General features: G+C 35.4%; 1 protein-coding gene across 6 annotated transcripts in view; it reads right to left on the reverse strand.

Annotated features, from left to right (window-relative positions):
• Positions 1–12,704, reverse strand: part of hyd (E3 ubiquitin-protein ligase hyd) — a 73,814-nt gene that overhangs the window by 49,166 nt on the left and 11,944 nt on the right. For all 6 annotated transcript variants that reach the window (XM_088238670.1, XM_088238668.1, XM_088238671.1 and 3 more), the window contains exons 4-12: positions 11,014–11,171; positions 8,627–8,850; positions 8,036–8,211; positions 6,930–7,129; positions 5,916–6,196; positions 3,582–3,739; positions 2,333–2,472; positions 1,145–1,343; positions 248–370 (exon numbers count right to left, since the gene is read on the reverse strand). In XM_088238670.1, coding sequence (XP_088094796.1) covers positions 248–370; positions 1,145–1,343; positions 2,333–2,472; positions 3,582–3,739; positions 5,916–6,196; positions 6,930–7,129; positions 8,036–8,211; positions 8,627–8,850; positions 11,014–11,171 — 1,659 coding nt within the window. The remainder of the gene's footprint in view (positions 1–247; positions 371–1,144; positions 1,344–2,332; positions 2,473–3,581; positions 3,740–5,915; positions 6,197–6,929; positions 7,130–8,035; positions 8,212–8,626; positions 8,851–11,013; positions 11,172–12,704) is intronic.

Below are 12,704 nucleotides of genomic sequence, written 5' to 3' on the forward strand. Positions count from 1 at the left end.
AGGGTTTTTTTTAAAGTCATCTTTACAATATTTTAGTATGGGTTTTTGGAAAATGAAATATCATGATTACAACATTATTATAATTAATTGATTTCAGTGGTTTAGTATTTTCTTTTTGTTAAACCTACTAGTATTCCATTTGCGCAAGCGCTTTGTAGCTGCAAGACTTTTGTTAGTCGATGATCCTTTGTAAGTATTGTAAATTTAAATTATGATGTTATCAATTGGATGAGGAAAGAAAACAAACCTAGAACACTTTTGACATCTTCCACAAATACAACGTCCTTGAGGGGCCACTCTTCTTCATCTCGTTTGCCTCCCTCTCCGCTGCCTCCCTCCTCCCCGCGAACCGTCATACGACGCGCTCTCTCTGCAAAATGACACATTCAGTCAAGACACAAAAGCTACAACAACATTGTACAATATGTGAGGCGACAAAAGTTTGTAAATTAAAATAAGAAAGTGAAATCATGCTAATATTAAATGCTTTATGCAGTTAACTGCCAAATGCTATCTGCTAAAATATAATGAACCTATGCTGACTATGTTTCGCAACAAATTCCTAATGACTAATAATTCCATGACTATAGTCCTTAAAATTTAGCTTGTTTAAAATGACAGCTGCCAAACTAATGTTAATAGTGATGGGAAATTACTGATCACTGATCATGTACCGATCAAATCGATTTTATCAGAGTTTTCATGTAAACATGATTCCGAAACTCTGATTCCGAAAATTGATATCAAAACGCAAAAACAAACCTATTATAGTGTTTAATACAATTATTTACCAAAAAATTTCAAAATCAAATGAATAATTTTTTATTTGATCGATTTACATTGATCAATTTGTCCTATCTCTAACGTTTTTGCAAAATGATGTAACCTAGTAAGAACGTCGTTAATAATTATGTTTATTTAAGTTGTAAAGTTAATTTTATATAATCATGTTGATTTATATGTCAAGCATTCTATTAAAAAAATTAATTACATGCCAGATACTAATGATTTTTTGTATGTCAATATAAATCACTCCATAGACGTTACTACAAAATGATGTTGTCACTTTTTCTGACAACTGTCATTCTAATCAAGCTATATTTTAAGGACTATAGTGTACAGTAATGAGTGGCAATGTTCTCACTGTGCGAGGTGCTGGTGTCACTGCAGGTGGAGGAGGCGGGGCTGGGCGGGGGGGGCATGTCCAGGCGGTCGGCCGTCTCCTTGCTGGCCGGAGCCGCGCCCGAAGAGCAGCCGCCCGTCGTGCCGCTGCCCGAGGAGCCAGCGCCGCTCTTGCTGCTGCTGCTGCCACTGCTGCACGCGGCCAGCGCGGCTGACACGCTCTAAGAGGAGGGAAAACAACAATGTAAAGTTAATGAATGCGACGATTTTTGACAATTTATGCAGTCTATACATCGGTGGGTCGATGGACACCTATTGTATGTCTATAAGTGTTGGTTTGGAGAAAACAGCTTTCAATGTTAATTAATAAATATGGCCGTAGAACATTAAATTATATTGTACCTTACATTTTAAATTTAATTCCTACTGAACTTAGATTTAATAATATATGTAACAATAATCAAATTAGAAACTGGCTTCTTAATCAAGAGTTTTTATATTAATTGTCTATAAATAATGTGTTCAAACTTGATTTATATGTATATTGTTTTTTTTCATAATTTAAGTTTTTTTTTTTATTGTGCAGATACAGTTAAACTACTACTGATACTGCTCCTTATTTCGACTGTAATTGTTGTATAGATATTTATTTTTAACTAGGATTAATATTTATGTAGGTAAACATCACCAACAAGCCACAAAAAGTGGCTTGGCATGACGTTTATGTATCTTAAGTTTTATGCATGTGTACTTTTTAATTAAATAAATAAAATGAAAAATGAAAAAAAAATGTACAAAATGAAGACTTTTAAGCTCAATATGCCATTGTAAATTGTCTGTATCTATGTGTTGGCCGTTTTGGTAAGTACAAAATTCTATTAACTAAATATTGGAAAAACGAGGACATACAATAAGTGTCCACCAACCCAACAATATGTATATACAATAACAATCATTCCCCTTTCTGAACCCAGCGAAAGCACTCCCTCAACATACCCAAAAAAGACTGTAGATCTTCCAATCGGTTTGCTCATACTAAAAAGCCGCGATATTTTGTCAATAAACAAGTTATTTTTTAACTCATCTAGACCTGAGGTCTCTCAGAAGCATATTCTTTTCAATATATTGATTTTATTTTTTGCATATTCCTACCCGTGAGATGTATGTATATCACAGTGCAGAGCATAGACATTGTTTAATATTAGTTTACCTGTTGTTCTCTCTTATCCTTGAAGTCTTGCCGGTCCTGGATGGGCGCCGGGAGTAACTTGAACCTTCCAGAGTCGGAGAGGTTCCACGCCGCATACTGCAGGATGCCCACTTTGGGGACACCGCAAGATATTGTGAATCCTGCAAACACAACAATTGTTTACTAAAAGTTACAAGCACTCTGTCTGAAACCGCAAACGTGAATGTAAGAATCATCTAGAACAGCGGTTACTAGTTCTTTTTTGGCTACGGAACCCCAGTGAGGGAGTTCAGTAGTTTTAAAATATTTTTGTATTTGTTAATAGACTATTAAACTAAGCCAAAATTAAAAAAAAATAAAAATGATGTATCGTATTATTAGCGATATGAATTTTTTAAGTTTTGAATTACTCCACGTGTGACATCTCAAGTTCTCTTCCGCTTCTTCTCAGTCAGTTCTGACGATTGGTCTATTTTTTTTATTTACTATTTTATTTTTCTACTCGTAAGGGAGCCGAATATTCAAAACGGGTTGAAAAACACAGTACTAGACAATAGAAAACAATTTTTAATAAAAAAATAAATATAATACAATAATATTGATCCACCCTATGTTATTTTATCGTGTCGTGTGGATTTTAGCCATGGTGTGAAATGGGCCAATCATGTTGTTAACGAAAAGGCGGACTGTAAGTTGCACTCTAAAATTGTTATGTATTATAGCAACACTGAGTAGGTACTTGTCTGGATAAATATGATCTGTGCATAAGTGTCAAAGTGTTTTTACAACAATAATAAAGAGAACTTGATAATGACCCAACATGGGATAACTTAGTGTATCATTAATTATTCAAACATTACAAAAATGTAACAATCTTTTCCATGACGCGCGATGATTCCAACCACTTTTTATCCGATTTCATGTGAAGTAAAAAATGTTGTTTTGTTTTTGTTCTAAATCCAAATCTTCTAATTTTTAATATCTTCTATCTTGATGTTAGGTAGGTACCATAAGGATGGGTCAAGGAAAGGATGGGAAAGAAAGGTAATCGGCCAGGAATAGTATCGATAAATGCTGTTATTTACTAAACACGTGTAATGTCACAAAGTGGGCTCGTGGTTCGTACATGTACATCCGTCTAATCTCCGTGAATGTATTTTAGTTCATTTTATTCAAATTTTGTGTTGGTAGTAAGTAGCGACTGGCAGAATAACAGAGTGCCTCAGTCAAAAGACAGTTATCGCACAGTGAATTACGTAATTAAACATACCTATGGCTCCCGGTTGGTACATGGGCGAGCTCTTCATGGTGACAGTGGCACCTGTGGCCACCTCCTGTGCGGCGGCTCCTCCCGCAGGGCGCTGCTTGCGAGAGCGCGCGCGGTGCTTCTCCCACAGGCGGGCCCGCTGTGCCAAAGGCAACACGCCCCTAAAAGAAAGAGGAATGTTACAATTTTTTTTTTAAAACAAAAATTGGAAATAAAATTTTCTACTCTATAAAATATTGTGTTTGCTTTTACGTTACATACATTATTTTATTAGATTACAGGCCTTCAAAACTGAATGTATGATTTCTTTGTTATTATTATTATTAATTTTACTATTTATTTATATTTGTATGTGTACATCTATGCATACATTCATGTGTGTGTGTATGTATGCGCATATATTATTATAAATACCAACTACTGTAACCTGAACATAATATAAAAATAATATAAATCTCGAGGAGTGAGGTGTTTATTTTTAAGTAAGTAGTTTAAAGAAAAAATATAAATTTTTATGTAAAATAACTGTCAAGTAGACATAAGTGAGGATTTTCGACAGCTCCTTTTGTTCGCGTTCTATCAAGGGAAAAAAGGAGAAAAAAAATTAGGAGAATACATTATTGACTTGTATAATTCTTGCAAAAATACATTATTAACAAACTTTTTGTATTTTTTTTTGTTGGGTCCTCATGTTTTCTTCATTTTGAAAAAACCGACACAGCTTATGTTAATACCCAATAATTAATTTTTGCTTCAATTTTTATATTCCTTGTGAATTTTCTAACTCTAATAGACGCTGTGTTTTTTTTTTTAAAAAAAAATTTTTTACGCTGCACAACCTGCAGCACAAAGGGCCATAAGTTGAGAAAAGTAGTAAAAAAAAAAAACACCAAAATTTTTTTTTTCTCAAAATATATGTGACATTTTTATACATTTGTTAGTATCCAAGTACATACAGTACTCCTAATCTGGCACACACTTCTCCGGCCCAGCCAGTAATCCGGAATTTTTATACAAGCTGCAAGCGGGTAGCTCGGTAATTTTGAGCATGAATTGGAGACAAGTGACTGCTTGTCGCGTCATTACTAGTGATTCCTATTTCCGATATTTGCCAAATTACCAAAAAAAAGACCACTGTACTTAATTTTAGTTTCCAGATAATAGAAAAAACATATTTAAAGACATCTTGAGTACACGCCATGTGCGAATGTCAGCTTGAGGAGGAAGATCTGAATCATGTTTTCTTTGGATGCCCCATAAATGATTGTTATCCTGAGTTCCTATCTGACCTCTCCAAAATCAGCGTCCCATTCCTCACTAATATTTTAACTCTCTCTAAAATCAGCGTCCCATTCCTCACTAATATTTTAACTCTCTTGTCCCCACCCAATAAACAGATATTTAAAATTTTATGTAAATATGTAGTTATAAATGGAATTAAGTTGTAAATAAGTTATATAGTATCGGGGGTTAAGGGTCATAAGGGCAAAACTACAAAAACACAGTTTTGAGATAAATGATAAAACAGTTTTCAAAAAATAATACTGTCTTTTAAGGGTAACAAATAAAGAAAATAAAAAATACAGTTAATAGAGCATAAAATGTTTTAGAGACAAAAATATGAAACTACACTTTCGTCTATATGACCCTAACTTGCGCTTACATTAGTAAATTAACAAAATGATGTAAAAGGTGTTTTATTCTTCTGACTTTAAACAAAACGCTTCATTTGTAGTTTCACACAAATTTATCTAGGTAACTACTTATCGGATGAGTTTCATCTTTTTGTCACTAACAGGATATTTTGTTTGGATATCAGATTAGTACTTAACACAAAACAGCATTTTTTGTAGTTTCGCCCTTATGACCCTAAGCCCCCGGTATGTAAAGTGTATGTAACATAAATACTAACACACTAACTTGTATGTATAGTACTAACACATGTGTAAATATTTCAATAAAATAACTTAAACTTGACACTGGCAAGAACACCCCAGTTAGGGGTGAAAAAAGCCAAAGAAGAAGAAGAAGAGTACACGCGAAAAGCAATTTTATTTTAAATTTAAGTGTAAAATTGGGATTTATCCTGTTTACATTTTGCAACTCTTCGGCCTTTTAATTTTTCACTCAATGAAATGGCTAAGAACCAACCAAGAGGAAGTGACCGTAATTGGGAGCAGAAGGGAGCAGAAGGGAGCAGAGGGGAGCCCGGTATGCCAAGACTTCGGGGGAACTTTACCGAGCATCCGTAAATAAAAGAATGTTAGCCAATATGATCGCAGACATTCAATAAAGGACAGTCTTTTGTAAACAAATAATGAGCAGCGCATAACTCACCACCAGTAGACGGAGCCGCTATCCATGCGCGCCACAGTGTAGAGTGCGCACACGTGTAATGATTGTACGCGGCCGCCGCCCAGCTCGGGCGCGAGGTCACGCGCCGGGTGCTCCAGGCGCGCCGCGGCGTGCGCGAGCGTCTCGTCCGTGAAGGTGGCCACACGTGCTGCCTCGCCCGCAACGGAGCAGCGCACGCCCGCGCCCGCCAGGTGCATGACGCGCTCCGCGCCCGCGTACCCCATGCCCAGCCACTGTGCGCGCGGGTGGTGCACTCCAACATTCTGGAGGGGGGTATATATTCAAATTTAGTGTTGTTTACAGGCAGGTTGATAACAGCTGATGAGAGCCAGGTTTTTTAAGGCTTATTTAGCTTCCAGGCTTTTAAAAAAAAATAAATTATTACAACTTTACCTTTGTTCTTATGATTTACGCAAATATTTTAATTTTGGGGCCCATTTTCAACAAGTTGTAAATAACTATTAGAAAATGGAAATCAAGTTGAAGTAGAGTGGGATTCGAAACCTCGGATCTCTGATCCCCGAGTACGCAACACTAGCCACGGGACTACAACCAGATTTAAATATTGTATCTTGAGTAAGTGTGGCTTAAAACATGGGATTTTTAAACATCTTTTTTAATTTTTTATTTTGCATTACAAAACGTCAGGAGCCCCAATTACATTATTAAATTACAGCACAGAACACCCAGGTATGAGAAAAAAATCATTTAAATTTTTGTGTTCTCACCAAAAATCGAACCCAGAACTTTCCATGTGTGAGTTAAGCGTCTAAACCACTACATCATGTTGTTCATTTCTATATACATACTAGGATATAATTGATTTTAAATGTCGCTAAAGCTCCCAAGGCTCTCGCGCCTTATTTATAAAACGCTATAATCGGCCAGTACACCAAATATTAGTTAAAAATGGTATCAAGCTTACTTTTGGATGTTTATAGAACAGGCCATAAGTATTCTTACTATTATTATAATTATTTGTCCATAGTCCCTTACCTCTGGGTGTCGGTAAGGCTGTGAGTCCTGCCACCTCCACTGGTGCAGGTGGCCCGAGTAGGACACGCCTACCAACTCTGAGTGCAGCGCGGCAATGTGGGTGAACTTCACTCCTTCCCAGTACTCGGCATCCTCTGATGTCCACAGCGGTGACGCTGCGCAGCCAGCTTCTTTCTTCTTACTCTCTGCTGTTAGCAGCGCTACACCAAGTAATATCATTGTAATTGGGCATTATTAATATTTTTAACTAAAAAGATTTGATTATTTCTTCATTAATATTATGATTTATTATATTTATATAAAAAACTATTTTATATGTAAATTAAAAAAAAAAAAGTAATTAGAATTTGCGTGGAATACACACAATGAAGTATAATTTATATGGTATCACTTTTTTTACTATGGCATCACTAAAAATTGCTGGAATTTCAACCGTCATTAAGATCGTAGCAAAATTGTTCCGCACTTTTATGACAACTTTTCACATTATGTTTACAACTTTTAATAATATTGCTATATTTAAAAAAAAAATTGCATTGCCATTTATTGATTTTATTCTTTCTAAATGTGTGTCAACTGCACGTCACCAATCAAGAAAAATTAGTCAATATGGCGTTTTTACTCAAAAAACATCAGAATTTAATGAAAAGTAACCCAAAAGGAGATCAGAATGTCACTAAGAGTCTGTTTGTATAAAAAATATATAAAAATTCAACGCCTATCAGAAAATGAAGACACAAAAACAAAAAAAATAATTGAACCTTCATTTGATATTTACCAAATTTTTTTGTTCAGTTAAAGCACTCAGAGTGAGGGTATTGTTTTATGCCAACCAAATTTAGTTTTTTTTTAACTCTTCAAAACTTTTTAACAGAATTTAAAAAAATAAATAAACGATAATTAAGTAAAATATTCAATATTTATAAAGAAGTATGGATAATATAATAACACTTCCGCATAAAAAGCGAGAAAGCGTAAGCGAGATTTTACTGTATATCGGTAAATAATAAATAAATAAAATGCAGTAATCTGCACATATTTGAATTCCATAAAATTTTCCAAGAAAAGTCTCCATCCATCGTGGGAAATAAGTGATTTTGGCTTACCCGTGTCCTTGTCCCAGGGCGTGTCCCTGAGCGCCGACTCGAGCCAACGACGCGGGCCAAAGTACTGGCGATCTCTCCAGCGCGAGAAGGATTCCCCCGTGCGGTCGGCGGGGGCTGGCTCCCTTTGGGCCGAGCTGCTACCCGCTCCGCCCCTGGACCCACTGGCAATCCCGCTCCTGCAACAGCATTCAACATTGGTATTTGTACACTATTCAATGTTTGAAATATGAAATTTCAAACCATAGTGGTTTGAAAATACTAACCTTCCGACAATGTTTGCTTTTATGTTACATATATTATTTTAATTGATTATAATCCTTGAAAATAATATGGCAATTAGAAAAAAGTGAGCATTTTCGACACCCTTTCTGTTCGCATTCAATCAAGGGAATAAAACTGCCAAAGCTACTGGCGATATTTGTGCAGTGTACGGTGAAGATACTACAAATGAATTATTTTCAAATAATGAAGAAGAATACATAATTGACTAATTTGTTGTAATTTTTTTTCATGTCCTCTTGTTCTGTTAATTCGTAAAAAAAACGGACACAACTTATTTTATCACTCAATATATAACAATCTGAAGGTTACCTTCTGATTCCCGAGTAGCCAAACATGTCCTCGGAAAACATGGCGTCGGCATCAATGATGACCGAGTGGTCCGGCGGCGTGGAGTGGAAGCCCCCGTCCAACAGGGACATGAGGTCCTCGGGCACGTAGCCATCCCCTGCCTCACCGCCCTCGCCCTCCTCCGCCTCCTCGTCATCCCGGGACAGCAGGTTGTTCACGGCCAAGTTTACGTCCAGGTTTGTGCGCTAAAAATATATCACACATAGAAAATCTACTATTTTAGACAGGGTATTTTTAGATATCATTTATAGTATTTTTAGAATGCAAAATTAGTTAGGCAGAATGACAATCCATTTTACTTCTACCCGCCTCTTTGCTTTTCCATTTTTTACAGAGTTTTATAATTGTAATTTAAAATGGTAATTGGTCTTTAATTTGTTGTATCGATGGCAGGTATATACTATTTTTTAAGAGAGCTGATTTATGATGAGTAAATTTACTTGTTATAATTTTAGAGTATATTATTAGGATAAGGATTGTACTGAGTAAACTTAATGTAAACTATATGACATTGGAAAGTTAAGGTTTTAACTCTTTTCCCGTGTTTAAAATTAACGTATTTTATTTATTAGTTTTAACACTTATTTCATTGGTAATATATGGACTCTATGATAAATTATTGAGCTATGAACCTTTTTGATGATAAATTACTAGCATATGCTGTGAGCACCGCATAGCTGTCATAGGGGCTCACAGACATATATGAGCACTACGGTGAATGAGTTAAACTAACAAACCATGAAGCTGCAGTTTATTACCCACTTTGATACTATCGATCCCAGTTTTAATTAAAGTTCACAGGCACGGGTCATTCCTAGTGGTGTCAATAAGAGGTGTTATTATATTCAATCAATTTATTTTTAAATTATTAAACATATGAAAATACAAAATCGTTCCAAAAATTTACTTAGTTAGGATTGCATAATTAGATCTTCTAAAATAATCTCATTTCGAAGATTCCAAGTATGTCTTGATCACTTTTGCAACACGGAGTCGAGCATTGTCATGCTGCAAAATCACTTTATCGTGTCTCGTATTGTGAACGTTTGTCTTTCAATGCTCGGCTCAAACCCATTAGTTTTGTTCGATAACGATCGCCCCTGATTGTTTCACTCAGTTTTAACAGCTCATAATACACTACGCCGAAGACGCGAATACACTACGCTAAAGCTGTGAATATTAGGTTTGGCCGTCGACGTGGAAGCATGGCCGGGAAATCCCTATGTTTTTCTGCATTTGGAGTTATTGTAATGGACCCATTTTTTATCCCCAGTCACAATGCGATGCAGAAATCCCTTCCGTCTTTGCCTTTCAAGCAACGGTTCACAAGCAAACAAACGCTGTTTAACACTTCTCAGTGTCAACACGTACTTTGAAAATCTTCTCTTTTTCATCGCTATGGCGGTCTTCTACGTGAAAATCACCATTCTTGAATCGTTAAAACTACTAACGACAAGTTCATTTAACAACAGCGGCCTCATAAGTATTCGAGAGCATTCGATGAGCCTCAGCCGCAGATTTCTTCATATTGAATCAGAAAATTTAAACCTCCCGCAAATTACGAGAATTTGGCTGGTAAACTGACATTTTAAATTAAGAATAACTTTATGGTGCAGACACAAATCGACTAATGATTTTATGAGGTTGCCAAGTTTATTGCATGACGTGTATAATCTATTTATTTCGACCAGTACTAACCGCTAAAGCCATCTGCAGGAAAAAAGCGGAAGAAGAGTTGTACACCTAATATAATTCCCTACTTTTAGGTACACTGTTCAATTTCCTTATATATGTGGTTAATCCAACCGTAGGAAAATATATTTAAAACATGATAGAAATAAACAATATAAATGATGAACATCATCATCATTCTCTTTCCACACCTCATGGTGTATAGGACACTGTATTGGTACACCAATCGCAGTGTATCTTGATCATTTTCGTTACATGAAGGTAAGATGATCAGTCTTACGCTTCAGGTACCTGTCCAGGGCCTATGAAATATTCTAGTGTAAAAACACCTTTTTAAATAAATCAACCATGTCGGGAATCGAACCCGAGACCTCTTGCATGGGAGACTGAAAAAAAAAGAGATTTAAGAATAAACACGACATTGGCAAAAGTATAAAAAATTGTTATATAGCTCCACCTTTTTTAAATTTAAGTAAAAAAAAAAATTTTAATTTCATGGAATAAATGTAGAAAAATATCAGAACCGATAAATTTTATTTTTATAGAGAAAAAAAACTAAATATGTATTATGGGTTCAATCATGAACAGAATGAAATTAGTTCCGTAATGCTTAAAATTCCGTATTTCCTTGACAATAATTTGTTTGTCTTTCATACCTGCAACTCTCTGATGATGAGGCTCCGGCTCTTGCCCTGCAGCACAACCTGTGCCTGTGTGATGAGATCCTCGGGAACGTACTGCGCCGGTACAGACACGACCCGACTGGATCCCGATGCTCCGATTATTACTCCCGCAGCACGACTGCTCGAACCAGCTGAGCCAGAAAACAGACCATTGATACATTGGGGAAGAGACAATACGTTTTTACATATAATTATTGGATGTTCATGCGAAATAAGGATAGAAAATGTGCAAAGGATACTACAGAAAGTGCTGTTTAATTTAAATAGGATGTAGAAAGTTTACCACCATTTTTGGATATCAACAGTCCTTTTTTGAGAGTCGTGTACCAATTTATTCTATAGAATTAATAAAAATTTTAATCAACAAGAGATTTCATCAAGAGATAAGTATTTAAATACAAAATAAAAAAAAGAATCCTTTACAAGAAAACAAAAAGTATACCTGGTTTATTGATACTACTAATATATGTAACAAGAGATGCTTGAATATCCCGAGCAACTGTCGATGTGTTCTCATTGATACATTTATTTTAGGATGAAAAATCTGTCATAAACCATAGATATATCTCCTCGGCAAACCGCGGCTCTATAGCCACTCGAGTGCGGCTCACTCAGCACATGTTTCACTTTTTGTTCTATTTATTTCATTTACGGGTCCTAAAGAAGAACTCCTAGAACTATCGCCTTTTGGATTATTGAGTATATTGCAAATGCTGTCATTGAATGCACGAAGAAGCATCATATTAAAGTCGACGAAATTGTTTCAATTTCAACATACGGGGCTAAAAGTACAACCAAAGTGAGAAAGGTTTCTGCTTTGAAGGCAAAAATTCATCATAAGAAATTTAAGTTTACCATTGCATCATTCATCGAGAAGCGAAAGCTCTTTATTATTGCCAGTTTAATGAATTTTTACTTGAACTAGAGAGTAAGTAGGCAGATCTTCGCTGCATAATAAGGTTATTCAAGAGGATACAGTTTTAAACAAAAATAAATTTATCTCTCAAAAGAAATCTTAATTGTTGTTCTGCTGATCTATGGCTCTTTTAACTAATGAGTTTGACGACCATCGTTTTATGCCATCCAAATTTATATACCAAGTGTAGAAAGTATTTCTTTTCATTACCATCATGCTTATAACTTAGAAATCCCTGATTGGTCTTTTTTTTCTCTGCAAATGTTATAATACCTTGTATGTCAGCCAGTCAAATTTCTACAAAAGATTAAATGATTATTTTTTTTAATTTGACTCTAATTTAAAAATCAAAATGTAATCCCAAATGATGTAGATCATCTTCCTAAACAATCTTGTGCAAACAGTACAAAGCGGACGCCAATTACATTAGGTAATCTTTTGAGAAATAATCAATTTATTTTTGAAATCGTAAATAAACAATAAAGCTAAATAGCATGTTTACTGGTTTTTCAGTATAACAGAAAGCATGCGCATGAAAATACAGCAAATAAAATAATTTATACTATAATGAAAATAGAATATCAGGCATCAAGAAAGTTAAAATAGCAGGCATAAAGAAGGAAATATTTTAAAAGGTGTTTACACAAGCAGTCCTGTTCACAGATTGAGGAAAAAAATGTAGTTCATGCAATACATGCAGATCATTCATCAATTGTATAATAAAAAATATTCCCTACACCGTCAACAT

This window comes from Micrasema longulum, unplaced genomic scaffold (genome assembly GCF_059751315.1).
Source record: "Micrasema longulum isolate JH-2025_06_02 unplaced genomic scaffold, ASM5975131v1 h1tg001940l, whole genome shotgun sequence".
Classification (NCBI taxonomy): domain Eukaryota; kingdom Metazoa; phylum Arthropoda; class Insecta; order Trichoptera; family Brachycentridae; genus Micrasema; species Micrasema longulum.